Source organism: Oryctolagus cuniculus, chromosome 21 (assembly GCF_964237555.1).
Source record: "Oryctolagus cuniculus chromosome 21, mOryCun1.1, whole genome shotgun sequence".
Taxonomy (NCBI): Eukaryota; Metazoa; Chordata; class Mammalia; order Lagomorpha; family Leporidae; genus Oryctolagus; species Oryctolagus cuniculus.
In genome coordinates, this window is record NC_091452.1 from 18135993 (window position 1) to 18156994 (window position 21002).

A 21002-nucleotide genomic window follows, 5' to 3' on the forward strand; every position below is an offset into this window, starting at 1 on the left:
AGCCGGCGCACCGCGCTGATCCTGGCAGGAGCCAGGAGCCAGGTGCTTTTCCTGGTCTCCCATGGGGTGCAGGGCCCAAGCACCTGGGCCATCCTCCACTGCACTCCCTGGCCATAGCAGAGAGCTGGCCTGGAAGAGGGGCAACCGGGACAGAATCCGGCGCCCCAACCGGGACTAGAACCCGGTGTGCCGGCGCCGCAAGGTGGAGGATTAGCCTATTGAGCCACGGCGCCGGCTAAAAATGTTTTAAAAGATGTTTATTCTTGTGCAACTTTTTAAAAATCCATGCAGTTTTTTCACAATACACATTTCTTACAAACCTGTTGAAGAACCTTTGCATAAATCATTTCAAAATATTTTTGTGCCAAATAAGCCCAACTTTTAAATCCATTTTTCCAGTAACTCTTTGAAGTTCTCTCATACGCTTCCTTCCCTACTTCTGCTTCTCTTTCTTTTTTAAGATTGATTTATTTGCAAGAGCAACAGAGAAACAGAAATCTTCCATCTGCTGGTCCATTCTCCAAATGTCTGCAACAGCCGAGTGTGGGCCAGGCCAAAGCCAGGAGCCATGAACTCCACACTGGTCTCCCACATGGGCAGCAGGGCTCCAAGTACTTGGACCGTCCTGCACCGTTCTCCGAGGTGCATCAGCAGGGATCTGGATCAGAAGTGGAGCAGCCGGGATTCAAACCGGGGCCCTTATGGGATGCTGGTATCCCAGGCATGCAGCTTTACCCATTATTCTGCAGCAACGGCCCACTATTTCGTCATTTTAGAAATAATTTTTAATTATACGTGTAAGACACGAATAAATCGTCTTCGTGGGAACTTGAAGCACTTGAGGGCGAGCGTGTGGTGCAGCAGCTACGTACCTGCTGTGCGTCATTCGTGTTCCTTTTTGTGAGCTCATCCGTATGCGTGTTTTCATCTGTGAATTGCTTCCTTATGTCCTTTGCCCATTTAAAAACTGTGCTCAAGTATCCATAATGTGAAAGTTGCCGTTTTAACCAGTTTTAATTTTTTTTAAAGATTTATTTACTTATTTGAAAGTCAGTTACATAGAGAGAGAGAGATTTTCCATCCACTGGTTCACTCCCCAGTTGGCCGCAACAGCCAGAGCTGCACCAATCCAAAGCCAGGAGCCAGGAGCTTCTTCCAGGTCTCCCACACGGGTGCAGGGGCCAAAGACTTGGGCCATCTTCTGCTGCCCTCCCAGGCCATAGCAGAGAGCTAGATCGGAAGTGGAGCAGCCGGGTCTCGAACCAGTGCCCGTATGGGATGCCAGTGCTTCAGGCCAGAGTGTTAACCCACTGCACCACAGCGCTGGCCCCAACCAGTTTTAAATTAATGCCACAGTGCAGGGGTATTGAGTGCAGTCACAGTGTGGTGCATCCATCAGCGCATCCCCCCTCCCCCCAAGCTGCTGTTCGTCAGCCCCTAGCGAAGCTCAGTGCCCCCGAAACACACGCTCCCGAGTGCCCGAAGCACTCTTCCACTTTTTGTCTCAGTGAGTTTGAAATTGTACAATAGCTGTCATTTTCTGAGTGGATTATGTCATGTGACATAATACCCTCCCACGTCACAGCCCCTGTGGGAGCTCTGTTCCTTTCTAAGGCAGGATACTGTTCCATCGTGTGTGGACACGGCGTTTTGTCTGTCCACTCACGGGGCAGAGGACACGTGGGTGGTATTCAGCCCGGCTGCTGTGACCCGCGCTGCTGCAGGTGTTGGTGTGCGCACATCTGTTGGAGATCCAGCTTAGTTCTTTGGGGTGCATCCCAGGAAGTGGTGTCGCTGTATCACAGATTTGTGCTGTGTGATGAGGCTGGGCACTGCGTGAGGGCTCTGGGGTCTGCACCTCCCCGATGCTTGTTCCAGGTCCTGGTGCGTGTGAAGTGATATCTCCTCGTGGTTTCCATCTGTGTGTCCCTAACAGTAAGAGGCACTGAACAGTTTTTTTCATGTGCATATCTACCATTTCTGATCTCTCTTGGCTCTCTCTCTTATTCAAGTCCCCTGCCCATTGAATTGGGTTGTTTGGGGTTTTCTGGTGTTGGGTTTTAGGAGTTCTTTGTATATTCTGGATATTAATCCCTTCTCGGATGTTCATAAGGGATTTGTAAACCTCATTGTCCTTACAGCTGCACATTGTTGTACACGCCCCCTTGGGCAGGTGAGCACCTGTTTCTGCACGGTAGATTCTGGAAAAGTCACGTGGTTGCATCATAGGCTGGGAACGTGTTAGTGGACATCGCCACAGCGCCCTGTGTGTGCTGGACAAAACTGGGTTAAAGGAGGCATCACAGTTTCCCCTGGGACAGAGAACCCCGGCAGAAGGGCTGCCTGAGGGGTGAGGGAGAAAGGCAGGCACAGCCCCTTTCCCAGTTCTGCTTCCTTTGTTCTTGGGGGGCGGAGGGCCAGTCCCAGGCTATAGTTGCACCTGTGCGGCCAGACCCAGGTCTTCCCAGCACCGCTGCCTGCATCTCTGCTTCCTCTCCGGCCACTGCCCGGGTCACTGGCCTTGCTCAGAGGTGGGGGTGGGCCAGGCGGGGACTGGCGGTGTGCAGATCCTCCGGAGCCTGCGGCCGTTAAGGGTCTTTCAGATTCTCTGCAGTCAGAGAAGGCACAACCTGGCTTGCTCTGTCTGGAGTCACTGAGCTCACTGAGCTTCGAGAGTCCCCTGAGATAGCAGGCTCCTGCTTCTGTCTGTCCCACACGCTGCCCTCTGAGAGCAGGTGGTCAAGAGCAGCAGCCGGCCCACCAGTCCACTGCCGCAGCCCACCACCTGTTTTGTACATAAAGTTTCTTTAAAAAAAAAAAAAAAGATTTGTTTATTTGAAAGGCAGAGCACAGGAGGAGACAGAGAGGGAGAGATCCGCTGGTTTACAGCCCACAACAACCAGGGCTGGGTCAGGCGGACCAAGGAGCCTGGGTCTCCTGTGTGAGTGGCAGAAACCCAGGCACTAGGGCCGTGGTTGCGGGCTTTCCAGGCGCATTGGCAAGAAGCTGGATCAGAAGCAGGGCAGCCAGGACTGGGACTGGCACTGCGATTTGGGGTGCAGGCCTTCTGCGGCCGCACCACAACACCGGCCCTGTCCGTGTGGTCTCACGGGCACTCAGCCATGCCTGTTTGTTCAGTGTTGCCTGCACGGAGAAGTTGCGGCAGACACTGGCCGCAGAGCCCCGGGTGTGGGCTGGCCAGCCTTTTGGGGAGGAGCGCCAGGCCTGCTCTCTGTGACTGTAGTGGACATGCACGAGCCCAGCAGAGTGGGCTTGGTCCTGCTCGGGGCCGAAGGGCAGCCTCTCGGCAGGCCCTCTGAGTTCCACACGCAGCTCCGTGCTTTCCTATGACCAGAAACAGAAATGTGAGCAAACGCAAACCGAGGCCGCTGGTGTGAGGCGGTGCTGGGGAGCGGAGCTCAGCTCTGCCTGTGGGGTCAGACCCGATGACAGGGCCCCTGAGGGCTGGGAGTTAAAGGCACTGCACTCGGTAAGGGCCTTGCAGCCGTAATGTACTGACGATGACAGTGGAAGATCCACTCGCGGATGGTGCTGTGGTGCAGCCGGTGATCCGCCACTGTGATGGCTGCGTCCTACATCCGAGTGCTGGCGTGAGGCCCGGCTGCTTCACTTCCGATTGCCTCTCTGCTAATGTGGCTGGGAGGCAGCAGAGGGTGGTTCAGGTACTGGGTCCCAGCCACCCATGTGGGAGACCTGGCCCGGCCCCGGCTGTGTGGGCATCTGGGGAGTGGACCGTGGATGGAAGATACCTCTCTCTCATTCTGCCTCTTAAGTCAATCAGTCTTTTTTGTTTATTTTTGAAGATTTATTTTATTTCTTTGGAAGGCAGAGAGAGAGAGAAGAGACAGGGATCATCTACTGGTTCACTTCCCAGATGGCCTCAACAGCCAGGCCTGCGGCAGGCCAAAGCCAGGAGCCAGGAGCTTCTTCTGGGTCTCCCATGTGGTTGCATGGGCCCAAACACTTAGACCATCCTTTGTTGCTTTCCCAGGTACATTAGCAGGGAGCTGGGTCAGAAGTGGAGCAGCCAGGACTTGAACTGGCTCCCATATTGGTTTGTCAGTGCTGCAGGTGGGGGCTTGAACCCACGGAGCCTCAGTGCTGGCCCCTCAATCCTTTTTAAAAAGAGAGAAATTCCACCCATTCACCAGAGGTGAAGACCCGAGGGAGGACTGAGTGTCAGACGGGACGACAGGGGCCCGGATGCAGGGGAGCTCCTCCCAAGGTGAGCTCCAGGCCCTCAGTCTTCAGCTTACTTCGGCGGGTCACACTGTGCACGCTTTCTGGTTGGTCATGGTGCTGCTGAGTTTGATAACTGTCGTACCCTCTTCTTTGCAGCTCTGTCCGGCCAGGAAGTTACTGACGATGAGGTCCTGGATGCAAGCTGCCTGCTGGATGTCCTTAGAATGTACAGGTGGCAGATCTCTTCCTTTGAAGAACAGGTGAGTCAGCAGTCGGCCGGGCATAGCCAGGAAAATCCTTTGTCCTGGCGACTGGGGGCCTGGCCTGGCTGCAGATTTCTGTGCTGTGTTGGACAACACCGAATGCTCCCAGCTCCCGGCGCCTCCTCCCAGCCACCTGGACAGGACAGTGTTCTCCAGCTCTGTGAGGGCGTCCTCTGCTGCTGCCGACCAGGCAATGACCAGGGCCGTGGCCCTCGAGCCTCCCAAACTGTGGGGCTGCAGTGGTGGTGGGGCTTCCCAGCTCCCATTCCCTTGTTCTGCCTTGCTCTGAGCCATGTCGCGTGTGGAGAGCTGTACTTTCTTAGAAGATAGCCTGGCTTGCCCAGTTGGATGCTGGGAACACACATTCTAACCCCTCCCCCTAGTGCATTCCCCATTTCTCTCCACTGAGAGCAGGGCTTTTGCCCAAGTCCCACCCTCCATCACAGACCCAGCACATAGAGCTGTTTTGGCATCTCCAGCCCCAGCAGCTGCTGAGCCATGGAGTGTGCAGTGTGCAGCACGCAGAGCGTGGCATGGCTGGCTTTGCTCTCGTCCAGCCTGGGCCTCGTCCGCAGCTCGGGCAAGTGAAGGGATTTGCCTAAAGCCACATAGCTGTTTCAGCAGCAGGGCCAGTAGTGCAGCGCATCCGCTCCAGCTCCGCCCCCTTCTGTCCCACTGCCCCTTTCCTCCAGGCCAAGTAGGTAGGTGTTGACTGATGGGATAGGCACGGGTCTGACTCCTTCCTGTCTTGGGACTTGCTCCAAAGGTGGGTCCCAGGGGGAGCTGGGTCTCTCCCGGCTCCCGGGGCGGGGCCTGTAGCACCAGTGCTGTTGGCAATAGCATGGCTGGATTGTGAGTCCCCCAAGGGCAAGAGCCTCATTTGTGTCTGAGTCTCGCTGCTCCCTTACCAGCTGTGATGAGCCCAGGAGGCAACGCCTGCTTGCTAAGTGAGGACTGGGCAGGAACAGGACCACAGGCCGATGCAGACGTGTGCAGACAGACAGCAGCAGTGGATTCAGGATGTGCGCATAGGATACCCAACAGGAGGATAGGATAGAGCCACGGGGCAGGGGAGGGGCAAGAGAGGAGGAGGATGCTGCCTCTGGTGTCCTGCAGAGGTGCATTTTCAGTTGAGCTGTGAGACCCGTGAAGACCTGGGGCAGAGTGTTCCAGAAAAAGGGGCCAGCCAGGCAGCAGCGGGGAGGGCGGTGCGGGAGCCGGTGGCGGAGGCTGGCAGGAGCTGAGCGAGCAGGGCTGGGAGGCCGGGGCAGGGACGGGCCTTTCACTCTGGTGCAGGGAGGGCAGTGGAGGGCTCTGACCAGCCGACTGATGTGAGCTGACGTGGGTTTGAAAAGGAAGGACTCTGGGGCCAGGAGTGGGAGCCGAGGGGAAAGCCGGGGGCACTGCAGCGGTCCCGGCCTGGCTGGGGCAGCCGGAGGGTGAGGTGTGTTGGGGAGATGGAGCCCGCAGGACTGCTGCTGATTGGCCAGGGTTGAGGGCCGTGGGGGCGACTTTGGACAAGGAGAAGGGGCATCCACGTGGAGACGTGGGCCTGGCCTGCACAGGAATAAGCTTCGTGTGCTGCAGGCTGGGCCAGACACAGGAGGTGAGGGAGAGGGGTCGAGGAGGAGAGCGGGACTCTTGGACAGCAGTCAGTCATGGCAGGCTTTGTAGGCCAGGAAGGCTGAAGAGAAAAGTCAGCTTTTTATAAATAAATATTTATTTATTTTCCATTTATTTGAAAGACAGAGTCAGACACAGACAGGTAGACAGATCTTCCATCTACTGTTTTTGCTCCCCAAATGCCCACAACACCTGGCACTGGGCCAGGCCACAGCCGGGGGCCGTGAACTCAGTCGGAGTCTCCCCCCTGCCCAAGTCCTTGAGCCCCTCCCCCCCCCCGCCACCTCCCAGGATGCACATCAGCAGGAAGCTGGGGTTGAAAATGAAGCTGGGACTTGAAGCCAGGCCCTCGAGGGTGGGCTGCGGGCACCCAGAGAGGCATCTTAACCGCTGCACCAAATCCCTGCCCTGTGTCTGCTCACTGCTGTGCCTGGGTGAAGTGAGTAGGAGCCCAGGGCCTGGGGAGGGCCAGCACCACCTGAGACCTTGCCCCTCCCAACACTGGCTTTTTGGAAGAACACCACTGGAGTCGATCCTCACCGTCTGGCAATTCCACTTCCGGGGACACAGCCAAAAGCATTGACAGCAGGGGCTGGAGCAGGGGTTTGCACACTCATGGACACAGCGCAGGGACTGGAACGGGGGTTTGCACACTCGTGGACACAACCGCAGGGGCTGGAACAGGGGTTTGCACACTCATGGACACAGCGCAGGGACTGGAACGGGGGTTTGCACACTCGTGGACACAACCGCAGGGGCTGGAACAGGGGTTTGCACACTCATGGACACAGCGCAGGGACTAGAACGGGGGCTTGCACACCCGTGGACACAGCCGCAGGGGCTGGAACAGGGGTTCACACACCCGTGGACACAGCTGCATCATTCGCAGTAACCGAAGAGCTGGTGCAGCCCCCGGGTCCTCAGCGTTCGTGGTGGAATGCGACGGGGCCCTAGAAAGAGGCCTGCTCCCACCTGGGTGCCGAGTGGCCTAAGCCGGTCACTGGGTGCCGAGTGGCCTAAGCTCCCACCTGGGTGCCGAGTGGCCTAAGCCGGTCACTGGGTGACACTGCCCACACGTGCTGCCTGTACTGCTCAGACTAGAAAGCAGAGGTGGCCACTGGGCTGGGGCTGGGGGAACCGAGTGAGTACGGACTTGAGTCGGGGAGTGCTGGAGAGTTCTGAAGGTGGACAGTGGTGCAGCTGACCATGTTGTGGACGTACTCAGTGCCTTGGAACTTCACACTTAGAAATAAGCAAGATGGGGGCCAGCATTGTTGCGTAGCAGGTGAAGCCTCCGCCTGCAGTGCTGGCATCCCACGTGGGCGCTGGTTCGAGTCCCGGCTGCTCCACTTCCGATCCAGCTCTGCTATGGCCTGGGAAAGCAGCAGAAGATGGCCCAAGTCCTTGGACCCCTGCACCGCCATGGGAGTCCCAGATGGAGCTCTTGGCTCCTGGCTTGGCTTGGCTTAGCCCAGCCACTGTGGCCTGGGAACCAGAGGGAAATAAAATTAAGCAAGACAGTTCACTGTGTGCTGTGCATGCTTTAGCACAGTTTAAAAACAAACAGTGCTCTGGACTTGGGTGGAGCAGAGGTCAAGGCCGCCTCCGTGAAGCAAGCCCAGCTCAGCGGCGCTGGTTCGCGTGCAGGCAGCCGCCAGCCTCCTCCTCCTCCTCTCGCCTCTTGGGCCTCTGCGTTGAGTCTTCTTAAGATGCCTAGGGTGTGTCTGTCCGTGAGCCGGGCCTTGAGAAAGCAGGAGCGAACTCTGCCCGTGTGAGGCGCCCGGCCCTCCTGGCGGCGAGCGCCGAAGGCTGCTGCTGCCCCAGCCCTTGCGTCGCCAGGCCTCTGAAGGATGCTTTGCCCCTGACAGGATGCACATGAGTTATTCCACGTCATCACGTCGTCGCTGGAAGACGAGCGGGACCGCCAGCCGCGGGTCACACACTTGTTCGACGTGCTTTCCCTGGAGGTACGCGGCAGTTCACGTCTGTGCAGTGAATGCTGTTTGCCCATAGCTAACAAGTGCCGGAGACGCAGCTGTAATCCTTGCCCAGCCTTCGAGGCGAGACCCGGTACAAATCGGTGGCGGGAGTGAGGCTGGGGCAGGTGCTGAACGTGCACTGGGCAGTGTCATTGCTGCCTGAAATGATTGGCTGCTGCCGTCGGGTTGGCTTTGAGCAGAAAGAGGGAGTTATCGTCCCTATTTAATGGGGGGGGGGGGCAGGGGCGCAAGGAATCCTCACTCCTGGGATAGTGTGGGAGTTGGTGAGAATTGCCCGGCAGCGGGGAGGCCTGCTGGAGCCCGGAGCAGGCCTCCCTTACTAAGGGGCGGAGCATGGGAGCCCGCTGGGCAGGGGCGGTCAGAATGCTGCTTTGAGAAGCTCCAGCTCTGTGTGGCTTCTGCGCCCTGTGCCCAGCCGCTCGTCTCATTCAGGGCAGGGGTGAAGGCGAGGAAGGGGGCTGCAGGAGGCTTTCAGCCTGTGTCTTTTCTCCCCCAACAGCAGCCGTCAGACGCAACGCCTAAACGAATCACCTGCCGCACGAGAGGTAGTTACCCGCGAGGCCTGGCGCGCTACATCACACCACGGTGTGCTTGTTTCAGAACTGTTGGTTTGTTTTTTTTTTTTTTTTTTTCTGGTGACCTGCAGCGCAGCTTAGCCTTGCAAAAGCACCTGGGTGTTGAAGCCAGCTGCCAGTGATTCTCGGGGTTGGCTCACCCCCCGCCCTGCCCCATGCCTTCTCCACTGACACGTTTGTGCTCGCAACGAGGGCCGTCTTTGTGGCTGGGAGGAACTTTGTCGGCCGAGTCTGTCTCGGCCTCGGCAGGTCCAGCTAGGCCCGCTTTCCCTGCGGTTCTTCACTGTCTGCACGACTCATGCAGGGGGCATAGGAAAGAGGAACAGATATTGTCTGCAGCCGTACCGTGTGCAGGCATCGCAGTGTCTCTGTTAAGCCTCAGACATCACTGTGAAGGTACTGATGCCAGCAGGGTAGGGGAACAGTGACCCCCATCAGCCCTCCCGAGGCCCACAGCGGCAGAATAGACCCCCCGGGTCACGGAGCACCCACCAAACAGAGCCAGGGCTGAGCCCAGGGCTGCCCCGCAGAGCCCTTGTCTCGGCAGTGGTTCGTCCCCCAACCCCTGTCTTAGCCAAGTGACAGGCCCGTTGGCCAGCCTCGGCTTTTCTCAGTAAGTCAGGGCTTCATCTCATCGTATGGAATATTCACTTGTGGTGTGCGTCCTGACATTTCGAACCTTTAAAGCATGTCTTTGTAAAAACATAGCAGCATAAAAAAACCAAGCAAACCTTAGCGAACACAAACCGTTTTTTAAACCCTGGCTGTACCCATTATACAGAAACCACCTGTGAAGACCTTGTAAGTTCTTCTATAAAGGAATGGTGTGTCTTTCATGGACATCAATGATGAAATCTATTTCAGTGTATTTTTTGAGAACATTTTGTCTAAAGAGAGAGTTTTATTTAAAAAAAAAAAAGATTTATCTGAAAGGCAGAGTGACAGAGAGAAGGGGAGATGGAGAGAGAGAGAGAGACAGAGAAAGAGATTTTCCATCCGCTGGGTCACTCCCAAATGCCCACAGTAGCCAGGCACATTAGCAGGGAGCTGGATCAGAAGTGGAGCAGCTGGGACTTGAACTGGTACTCACATGGGCTGCCGGCATCCTGGCTTAACCCATTGCATTACAGCACCAGTCCCTAAATGGGGGTTTTGGGGGCAGTATTGTAGCACAGCAGGGTAAGCCACTGCCTGCAATGCCGGCATCCCATGTGAGCCCTGATTCGAGCCCCAGCTGCTCCGCTTCCAATCCAGCTCCCTGCTGATGGGCCTGGGAAAGCGACAGAAGGTGGTCCAAGTACTTGGACCCCTGCCACCCTTGTGGGAGGCCCGGATGGAATTCCAGACTCCTGGCTTCAGCCTGGCCCAGCCCTGGCTGTTGTAACCATTTGGAGAATGAGCCAGTGGGTGGAAGATCTCTGTCTCCCCTCCTCTGTCACTTTGCCTTTCAAATAAATAAACCTTTTAGAAGCCTAAATTTCTGCCGCATGCAGTAAGGGGGTTGTGCCCAGGGCTGAAAGTGGCACAGCACAGGGCGTTTGCATTCCAGGGTCGCCTCACCCCTCGGCCCCGCACTGGAAGTCTCAGCACCCCTTCCACGGGCGGCTCACGAGTAACATGGTCTGCAAACACTGCGAACACCAGGTAAAGCCAGCCCCAGTGCGAGAGCGCTCCTGGCCGGGTTTTCCCTTGGGATTCGTGGAAAGACCCGGGGGTGGAGGTGGGGGGCTGGCCTCCGTGAGTGGCATTTGCGGTTGCCTGAGCCCTGCACAGCTGGTGGCCCAACTGTTCCCCTTTGGTTAGTGGTAGCCTGTCCCTTGGTTCTCCCTGGGCGTCTTCTGCACCACGAGCAGCAGCCCCAGGCCCCTGTGCAGGGGTGGGAGATCCTGCCCTAGGCTTGGGTCTATCCTCACAACAGTCAGATTCTAGGACGGCCTTTTTTTTTTTTTTTTTTTTTTTTTTTTTTTTTTTTTTTTTGCTTTTGAGGTTTTAGAGCAATTATGGAAAATGTCCAACGTAATGCAAAAATAGGGAGTTGTGCAGCTGTCACCTCAATCCACGTTAGAACATTTGAGTCACTCCACAACCCCGCAAAAGCCCCAGGCCCATTCTCTCCATCTGCCCCAGCCTGGCAGCCACTAGTCCACCTCTGTCCAAGGCTCTTCCCGTTCTGACACTTCATCCAAATGATCCAAATGGGATCGCCCTCTGTGGCCGGTGGCATCGCTCACCGTGACTTCCCCAAGGGTCTCCTGTGTGGAAGCACGGAGCAGATGCCAGCAGGTACCAAAGCCTCATATGGAGAGAGCACGTCTTGCCACATGCTCATCCGTGGATGGACACTTGGGTCTTTCCCACTTGTCTGCTATCAACGTGTGCATGCACACTTTTGCATAGAGGTGTGCGTGCTTTGGTTTCAGCTGGGTGTATATGAATCCATAGCTCCCAGGGTAACTCCCTGCTTGACCCTCGGGGAACTACCAGGTACCCGGATGGCTGCACCATTGTAGTTTCCTCCGGCAGTGGACGTGGGTCCCGGTGTCTGCCAGCCTCGCCCATGCATGTACCATCCGATGCCTCGGTTCTAGCTGGCCCAGTGAGTAGAAATGGATAGCTCATAGACAGGATGTTTTCAAGCTTGATTGAGCCACAACTGACAAATACAAATCATATACATTTACGGTGTACAAAGTGATGCTTTGTTGGACGTATGAATTGTGGAGTGAGTGCCACCGTCAAGCTCATGGAAACCGCTCACAGGGTCACCTTTTCTGTGTACGTGGTGAGGACACCCTGCTGGGCTCGGGCTGTGTCCCGACACCGGGCAGCAGAGCCCCACTCGGATTGCTTCACTTCTAGCTGCTGCTCTTCAGCAGGCCTCCAGGAGGCCTCCCCACACACGTGGGGGTCAGTGAAGGGTCCTGGGATGGGCCGAGTGTACACGTAGATTTGGGGGCTCATCCTCGCTGTGGCTCCCATCCTCCTGGGCCTTCCCCTGCCCTGTCTCCCAGCACCTCTGTCCTGCAAGGCCACTGCTTCCCACCACCCAGCACCACACAGACTGGGCGGAAAAGCTACCAACTCGCAACTCTCACCCTCAGAGTTCCTGGTTTTCCAAGGACTGACTTCTTTTGCATTTTGGCTGCTTTGATTACTGCCCAGTCATTCACGTGGCTCTGTGTGGGTTCATGTTTTATAGCTGTTAGCATCAGCAGGGTGAGTTAGCCAGGGAACTGCCATTACCACAAAGCAGGCGCCCTCACCCTGTTTTAGCCACTGTTGTACAACCAGCAGTATAACAGGAACATGGTCCCACATAAGCACGTGTCTTTCTGCTGTGTTGTTTCAAATATTCTATTTGGTGGGCATGCCAGACTCCATCTAGTCATTCCAAGGAGTCCCAGCTATTCTGAGGTTTGCTGTCGCAAATAACAGTGATGAGTGTCTCTGTACGTGGGTCCCTGGCTCTTCTCTTAGGGTAGAATCCCCACGTGGCTGCCCCGATGGTCTAGCAGTGTCGTGCCTCTTGTGTTTGTGTATAAGGTATGTTTTCACAGAATTTGCTTCTGAGTAGGAATGTTTTATTAAGTTCATGTTGGGCACCTGAATATGAAACTCTCCCAGCCGTGTATCTCCTACCTCCAGAGCCTCATGTGGGTTTTCTGCAATATTTGTTTCAGAGTCCTGTTCGATTTGACACCTTTGATAGCCTCTCACTAAGCATTCCTGCTGCTACGTGGGTATGTACCGTGCTCTGGCTATGGCGGGGTCTGTTTTGCGGCATCTCAGTTGGGGGGCCTAGAGGCACCGTGTGTTATTACCACACGTGGCTGGTGGAACGCCGCCCTGACTTTGCCATGTGGTTCCCTGGCCTGACTGGGGGGAGATGAAGGTAGGTGGCTTCCTCTCGCGGCAGCAAGGCTGTGTGTGCATGCACAGTGTGCACACGGCGCACAAGACCTTGGCTTTCTGCCATGCTGTGTCCTGCCTGCGAGTCGGCCAGTAGGGGCAGTCGGGTGCCGTGGGCTTTCAGGAGACATGGCTGTGACTGCGAAGCCTCATCCCGGCCCACAGAAGCCAAACACCGCTCTGGGCTCCCAGGTCATCGGCTGATAGTTCCGGCTCAGCCCTCTTGTAAACCACACGGATTTTCTCCTTGTCACACTATAGGGGCATCCGCTGACCCTGGACCACTGCCTTCACCACTTCATCTCGTCCGAATCCGTGCGTGATGTCGTGTGCGACAACTGTACCAGGGTGAGTGTCCGGCCTGGGGCGTCGCCCCCAGAGGCCTGTCCACCCTCGGGTGCCAGGGCTCCCCTCAGCCCACTCCCTTTCCACGTTACTGACTTGGGCCTCGTCTCTCCCCGATGAGTGTCATTTCATCCCCAGTCTTTAAAGGAAGTGTGGAAGTCGTGATCTGAGATGGGACACGCATGCCCTAAGCTGTCAGGTCCCCCACACCCCTAAGTAATTCCATTGCCAGATATACGAGGCGCTGACTTCGTGGAGCCATTGTTGAAGACAGTGAACAGAGGAAATGACGTCCCGGTGACAGGGTTCCTGTGCTGGTTCAGTCTGTCTCCACTCACTGCTGGTGCCCGACGGGGGGCGGGGAGACAGGCCCCCAGGCCCTGGGCAGCCGGGTCCTTTAGCAGGTGGCCCGCGGGTGCCGTGTGTGTGCAGGGGTAGCGCTGGGCGACCTGCAGCTCTCGGGGACGTCTTGTTCCAGTGTCGCTCCCCCTCTTCGTGGAGGAACGACACTAAACCCTGCCTAGGCTTCATATCCGAGTCACGGCACCATTATGTCGCTCCCCCTCTTCGTGGAGGAACGACACAGGACCCTGCGCTGTTCTTTCGTCTGCTCGGCCCTTCCCGGGTTTGCTGCTGGTTCTTCCCGGGTTGGCTGCCATCCCTTCCACCTCCGTGGAAGGGCAGTTCCCCCTGGCCACATTCCCCACTTCCGCAGGGGAGCGGCACACCGCCGGCCGGCTCTCTCGGGGGCTGCACAGGTGTTCCCCTTAGATGTTCCTGGTGCATGCCGTCTCTCTCCTCCTTTATAGTCCTCCTCTGCCAATCCCAACTCGGCTGCCCACACGCCGAGTACGCTGCTCTCCTCCAATCAGGAGCAAGTCCTACAGTTTATTGGTTGAACTGGAGGCAGCTGCGTAAAAGCTGTTTTCCTCTCTCCCAGCACCATATTGTGGGAGAGCAGGTGCACAGAACAAGTCTTAATTCCAGTAACTCAGTCCAGTCCGAGCTGCTCCCCACAGATCCCCCTTTCTTTTTATTTTTTGGCGTTGATACGCGCCTGTCTTCGGTGTCCCGCGGCACACACTCTGCTCTGCTTGCTAGAGTTGCCACAGGTTCTTACAAGTCCTATCAATCAGGCAAACCGAATCCGGGTCCTCTCTTCGCCATGTTGTGAGGAGGTTTTTAGGCGCTGATGCGTGCCTGTGTTCGGTGACCTGCGGCTCACACTCTGGTCGAGCCGCCTGCTGGTGCTTACCGCCTTAATCAGGCAGACCGAATCCAAGCCTCCTAATTGCTGTATTGTGGGGAGGCCTTACTGATGTTAATTCGTGCCTGTCTTCGGTGACCTGCGGCGCATAAGCTGCTAGCCGCCCGCAGGTGCTCATCGCCTCACTTAATCAGGCAGACCGAATCCAAGCTCTCACATTGCTGTGTTGTGGGGAGGCCTTTCTCTTTCTCTATTTCTCTATCTCCGGGCATTCCTATCTCTCCCATTCCACTTCTATCTTCCAGCATTCCTATTTCTCTCACTTTACTTCTAAACTTCTATTTCTCTTATCCCTGCGGCCTCCCGGCGCCCGCCCCGAGGCTGCCTCTCGGCGGCTTTCCGGCTCTGAGCCGCTTCAGCCCGCGCCTCTCTCATCTGCGCGGCTCGGCTTTGCGCGCACACTCCGCGGTCTCACACTTAGCCCAGCGTTCCCTATCTACTTGTGCCCCGCACGCTCTCTCTGCGTGCGGCAGCCTCCGCGAATCACACAGCGTCAGCTCACGTCTCCGCCACTAGTATTCAATCTAAGTTCCCCGGGCTAACCTGGCGAATTCAACCCAGCTCACGTCTCCGCCCCACGATTCGGCTTCCCATCCTTTGCTCCCCGGGCTAATCAGACGGATCCCAATCCGGCTTACGTTTCCGCTTCTGGTTTCAACTTTTCGCCCCCTATTCCCGGGCTAACTTGAGAATCCCAAAGTGGCTTTCGTGTCCGCCTCGGCCTGCCCCCCGCGGCTTCAATTTCCCTAACATTTTTCTCTACCCGGTATATTTCCCCAAGCTTTCCTCCAACAATACTCCTCCCTCATTTCTCCTGGCCTCTCCCCACAGTCCGCATCCGAGTCTGTTTGTTCTAGCTTTCACTTTCGCTTTCGACCTTAGAGATTTCTCCCAGCTTTCCCCCGTAGTCCGTATCCGAGTCTATGCCTAGGCTTTCAATAGCTTCTTCCGGCACCTTTTTCGTCCGGCTTTTCCCTAGGCTGTTTGCTAGTCTCTCTCTCCGAAATTTTCCCATTTCTTCCCGTTTCTTCCCTCCTAAGTTTCACATCCGTCCTAGGTTTCCTATCCGAGTCACGGCACCATTATGTCGCTCCCCCTCTTCGTGGAGGAACGACACTAAACCCTGCCTAGGCTTCATATCCGAGTCACGGCACCATTATGTCGCTCCCCCTCTTCATGGAGGAACGACACTAAACCCTGCCTAGGCTTCATATCCGAGTCACGGCACCATTATGTCGCTCCCCCTCTTCGTGGAGGAATGACACAGGACCCTGCGCTGTTCTTTCGTCTGCTCGGCCCTTCCCGGGTTTGCTGCTGGTTCTTCCCGGGTTGGCTGCCGTCCCTTCCACCTCCGTGGAAGGGCAGTTCCCCCTGGCCACATTCCCCACTTCCGCAGGGGAGCGGCACACCGCCGGCCGGCTCTCTCGGGGGCTGCACAGGTGTTCCCCTTAGATGTTCCCCTTAGATGTTCCTGGTGCATGCCGTCTCTCTCCTCCTTTATAGTCCTCTGCCAATCCCAACTCGGCTGCCCACACGCCGAGTACGCTGCTCTCCTCCAATCAGGAGCAAGTCCTACAGTTTATTGGTTGAACTGGAGGCAGCTGCGTAAAAGCTGTTTTCCTCTCTCCCAGCGCCATATTGTGGGAGAGCAGGTGCACAGAACAAGTCTTAATTCCAGTAACAGTCTAGTCCGGGTTGCTCCCCACATTCCAGGGCTTGCGGCCGAGCGCTGTGGTTTCTGTTTCAGCTCGAAGCCAAGGGCACGCTGGACGGCGCAGAGGTGGAGCACCAGAGGACCACGTTCGTCAAGCAGCTGAAACTCGGGAAGGTGAGCGCCCCGCGGGCCCCGGGGCCGTGGCTCTCGAGGGCTGCCCGTGCCGCCTGAGCCTGCCTGAGCCCACCGTGCTGCTCTGGTTTCTCTCCCCGCCGCAGCTGCCCCAGTGTCTCTGCATCCACCTGCAGCGGCTGAGCTGGTCCAGCCACGGCACGCCTCTGAAGCGGCACGAGCACGTGCAGTTCAACGAGTTCCTGATGATGGACATCTACAAGTACCGCCTCCTGGGCCACAAGGCCCGGCAGCACAAGCCCGAGCACAGCGAGAGCCCGGGGCCCGCGCTGGACCTGCCCGGCCCCAAAGCAGGTGCGTGCCAGGGAGCTGCAGCCGCACGCAGGACTTCTCGGAGCAGAGGGGAGGGTTTGGCTTCCCCACCTGCGGGGCCCTGAGGTCACGAGCTGCGGCATGAGGACGGATGGTGGAGTAGGAGCGATTTCTGCGGCCAGGGGAAAAGACAGAGGTGGCTGGGCCGTGAGACCATGTCACAGGCGGGAGTGCAGCCTCGCTTCCTGTCCCTCAAAGTGACGATGGCTCACATTGTACCAGGGATTGTGTCTCCCTTCTCCCCATTTCCATGGGCCGCGTGGGCAGGACTGTCCGGCTTGGCGTCTCTGGACTCCTGGCTTGGTCGATGGCTCTGTTACCACCTCCTCCGACCCATTCCGTTACTGCCCTCACACGGAGGCAGCCATTGCTGTGGGTCCCAGGGAGGCGCAGGAGTGGGGAGCAGCCTCAGTATGATGAGAAAATCGGGGGTCCATGAGGTTCAGTGATTGAGTGTAGGGCAAACAGCAAATGGCAGAACTCAGGTGTGGTTCCAGGGCAGAATTTTTTTTTTTTAAGATTTATTTATTTATTTGAGAGGCAGAGTTACAGAGAGAAGGAGAGGCAGAGAGGAGGAGACAGAGAGGTCTTCCGTCTGCTGGTTCACTCCCCAAATGGCTGCAATGGCCAGAGCTGGGCCAATCCAAAGCCAGGAGCCAGGGAGCTTCTTCTGGGTCTCCCACATGGGTGCAGGGGCCCAAGCACTTGGGTCATCCTCCACTGCTTCCCCGGGCCATTAGCAGGGAGCTGGATCAGAAGTGGACTTGAACCGGCCCCCATGTGGAATGCTGGTACTGCAGGTAGAGGCTTATCCCACTAGGCCACAGCACCGGGCCCCCAGGGCAGATTTTTCAAGGTGTCTGACGCGTCGGGTTCTTGAGAGTCACAGGTGAGGAGGACACACTGGCCTGTGTGGCTGTGGGCACGACTGCTGACCTGCGTACTGCCCCCTCCGCCTCCTGCCGAGGCAGCCTCTGGTTCTGCCCTGAGACCACAGTTACGTGGCCTGGTGAGCCGTCATCTTGGGAAGACTGCAGCTGCCCTTGGTCACCCTGTGCCGAGGTTAACTCTTGTCTACATCACAGGCCTTCCCCCAGGCTGGGGTGTGGGGTGTCTGGCGCTCAGAGCATGGTGCCTGTGGGTAAAGACCCAGGGCGCCAGAAAGGGCAAGAGCTGTCTGACCACTGAGTTATTCCATCGACGCCGAGGACTTCGTGTGGCAGTTTCAGAAGGCAGAAGTGTTTAGACACGCACTTCTCACCCAGGGACGCTGGGCGGTGTCTGGTGACATTTCTGGTTAGCACAGCTGGAGCGGGGCATGGGTGGAGTCCAGGACACCACAGAGAGTTAGCCAAGCCCTCGGTGTTGGCGGTGAGAAGCTGGGGCCCAAAGCCGGTGAGCGAGCCTCTGCCTGACGCAGAGACACACTGTCAGCAAGCAGAGGCGGCTCAGAGGTGCCCAGGGCCGGGCAGGGAAGCCACAGCCTGGAGCGGGCTGGCCTGTGTGAGGCGCAGACCGCAGGGCAGCCAGGCAGGAAGCAAAGCAGGCCTCCTACTTGCGGCAGTCTGGGAGCTAACTCTCGGGGTCCTCAGAACCAAGGCCGTGTCCCTAACCCACCCCCTCCTCTCCTGCAGTTCTCAGTCCGCCAGGGGCCCCCAAAACACAAGTGTTCCTGAACGGCGCCTGTGCCCCGGCTCTGCTGCCGCCGCTGCCTGCCCCGATGCCCTTCCCGCTCCCCGTCATTCCTGACTACAGGTGAGTCACTCCCCGAGGGCCGTGGCTTCCAGCAGTATCTGCAGTTAGCTTTGCACGGACAGAATTTTTTTTCTTTCCTTTTAAGGTGTATTTCACTGTCCTACATTCCCACTGAATTTTGTCCAAAATAGGAATCACTTTAAAAATAACAATTAAAGGGGCCTGTGTTGTGCCATAGTAGGTTAAGCTGCAGCCTGTAGCGCTGGCATCCCATATGGGCGCCGGTTCGAGTCCCGGCTGCTCCTCTTCCGATCCAGCTCTCTGCTGTGGCCTGGGAAAGCAGCAGCAGATGGCCCAAGTGCTTGAGCTCCAGGTTCCTGGCCCAGCCCTGGCTGTTGTGGTCATTTGGGGAGTAAACCAGTAGATGGAAGGTTTCTCTCTCTGTCTCCATAACTCTGCCTTTCAACTAAAACAAATCCTTTAAAAAATAAGAATTCTCAAAGTACCTAAATGTACGTATTCGTGTGTGTGCATGTACGTGTATACCCCTATGTGCACAGTACTCACACAGGCACAGACCGGCCATGGGGCCCCTCCAGCGGGCACAGATCTGTCTTCAGTGACCACTGTGTGTATCAGCCAGCACTCTTCTGTCCTCTGCCCTTTTTCTCCCGTGTGTGTAAACCGCTGGGCTTCGCTCCTCTCCCTCAGCTCCTCCACCTACCTCTTCCGGCTGATGGCAGTGGTTGTCCACCACGGGGACATGCACTCTGGACACTTCGTCACTTACCGACGGTCCCCGCCTTCGGCCAAGAACCCCCTGGCGACCAGCAGCCAGTGGCTGTGGGTGTCGGACGACACGGTGCGCAAGGCCAGCCTGCAGGAGGTGCTGTCCTGCAGCGCTTACCTGCTCTTCTACGAGCGGGTCCTCTCCAGGGTGCAGCGCCAGAGCCAGGAGTACAAGTCGGAGGAGTGACTGTCCCACCCAGAGCTGGAGCCGACAGCGCCGTCCACGTGTCCGGGAAAAAGGCAAGGTCGCCGCCCCCCCATTGCCCCTCAGGCTTCTGGCATGTTCTAAGAGCAGGTTCCACGTGGGGGAGCACGCCAGGCTCCGGAACAGCTCTGCTCATGCGCACTGGGAAGTCCCTGTGTGGGGAAAGCTTTCACTGCGGCCAGGCCGCCTTTCGTGGCCCGGCCCAGGTAATTAAAGCGAGCGGACTCCGGCAACGCCGGCAACGCGTGGTGCTCCTGGAGGGAGCCACCTTTGTCTGCCCCTGACCTGTCAACAGAGATCTTTTATGTCTAACAAGCAGGGCCCAAAGCTTGTTGACAAGAATTCATGAAATTACTAAAGGCAACAATTTCGACGACAAAGTGCCTTTCGCCTCTGATTGCTTTTGTAGCACTTCCCTTCGCAAAGGCCCCGAGCTCAGAGCCACAGAGACCCCTGCTGAAGAGCGCCCGTCCGCCCAGGTCCTGGGAGGCCGGCAGGAGCGAGCAGCAGCCTGGAGACACTTTCCCTTCCCTTTTGTACGCTGTCCTACCTGCCCGTCCTTGGTGTGCGGGAAGCCTCCCTGCCACGCGTGCCCGCCCACTGCGAGGCCCGGTCACTGCCCAGGGGTTCCCGTGCAGGGGAGGTGCCCACCTGGGGCTCTGCTCTTTTGTATCCTGGACGACGCGATGCAGCTGCAGCCTGCAGCTATCATAAAACCAGGCCCACAGCCAGAACTGGCTAGCGGCCTTGCAACGCCCACGCCCGCTCCACGCTGTAGACAATTCCCGATTGTGCCAGGATCCCCGTGCACGGGTATTTTCGTGTCTTTATCAAACACTCGGAGCTCTTCAGAGTCGCAGGGAGGCGCTCTCGGGGCTGTGGGGAAGGACAACCTACGATGGTTGCGAGCTGGATGAGGAGGGCGGGGCTGGCGGGGGCTGCAGCTTCTCTGGACCTTCGGCGAGGGGTTCGGCTCGGCGGCCACCACGATCCAGAGCTCCACACAGAGAGGAAAGCAGGTGTGATGGCGTAGAGCACTCAGCCACAGCCCATGCCTCGCCACGCCTCGCCTGCATCATTTCCTGGCCAATGCAGAAGGAGCGAAGCCCGGGGCACAGGGACCTCGGTGCACGCAGTAGCCATGTTTTACCTGGATTTTTAATTAAAAACAAAGTGGGGCAGGGACACCAGATTCCCAGGACCCTCCAGAGGGACTGGGAAGCAGAGCGGACCCACCCAGGTGACCCGTGGCAGGGCCAAGAACAGGGCCGCCTCTGCCGGGGAGAGCCGGCGCCCCCTGGCCCAGGCTGCGGCAGCAGTGCCAAGTGCAGACAGCCTGGGGGAACCCTGCCCCGCCCCCGCAGGGCCCAGCACGCAGCCTCTCACTACTGAGAGCTTCCGCTTCCCGGACACGGCGGCCGACCTTGACTGAGATGTTGGGATGGACACACCTGCTTTAGCCGAGTTGGTGGGACGGATGCCTGATCATGTGGCCTTAAACTCACCGCGAAGTTGCAGCTGCGAGAGATGGCCGCTGTGCCCTGGGACAGCCCGTGGCGGGGCCAGAGCATCCGTAGCATCTGGCTGTGGGCACGCGTGTGGTCAGCGGCCGGCCTGGGGCCCGGGTCGTAAGCCTGAGCCGCAGCTCTGTCTGACTTCATTTTGTAAATTAGTAGACGTTCCGCAGTAGCCAGATCATCTGATTTTGAGCCGTAAGTTATTTATGAAGTAAGTAGCTTCCTTCTGGAGAAAACCCTAAGTTAAGTTAAACGCGTAGTTCATGATGTGGTAATTGCTGATTTATGTATTTGCTAAAGGTACTTTTGTATCTGCTGTGTATTATAGCAATAAAGAATCATTTTGTTAGGAAAAAAACCCAGTGTGGTTCTTGCATAACTGAAACACGCTTTGTTTGATACGTCCATCCTCTTTCTGACCTGGGCTTTGATCAAAGCTCTCCCGAGTTCCCC

At 57.3% G+C, this 21002-nt stretch overlaps 1 protein-coding gene across 2 annotated transcripts in view; it reads left to right on the top strand.

Annotated features, from left to right (window-relative positions):
* Positions 1 to 20907, top strand: part of USP30 (ubiquitin specific peptidase 30) — a 29126-nt gene extending 8219 nt beyond the window's left edge. Inside the window, exons 4-13 of one of the 2 annotated variants that reach the window (XM_070066013.1) lie at positions 4360 to 4463; positions 7958 to 8056; positions 8592 to 8634; positions 10214 to 10308; positions 12345 to 12404; positions 12835 to 12921; positions 15933 to 16013; positions 16118 to 16325; positions 17978 to 18098; positions 18750 to 20907. In XM_070066013.1, the coding sequence (XP_069922114.1) occupies positions 4360 to 4463; positions 7958 to 8056; positions 8592 to 8634; positions 10214 to 10308; positions 12345 to 12404; positions 12835 to 12921; positions 15933 to 16013; positions 16118 to 16325; positions 17978 to 18098; positions 18750 to 19014 (1163 nt within the window). In that variant the 3' untranslated portion in view covers positions 19015 to 20907. Of the gene's footprint in view, positions 1 to 4359; positions 4464 to 7957; positions 8057 to 8588; positions 8635 to 10213; positions 10309 to 12344; positions 12405 to 12834; positions 12922 to 15932; positions 16014 to 16117; positions 16326 to 17977; positions 18099 to 18749 lie in introns of both variants that reach the window. The other variant, XM_051835849.2, reaches the window with a different exon arrangement.
* The last annotated feature ends 95 nt before the right edge of the window (positions 20908 to 21002 follow it).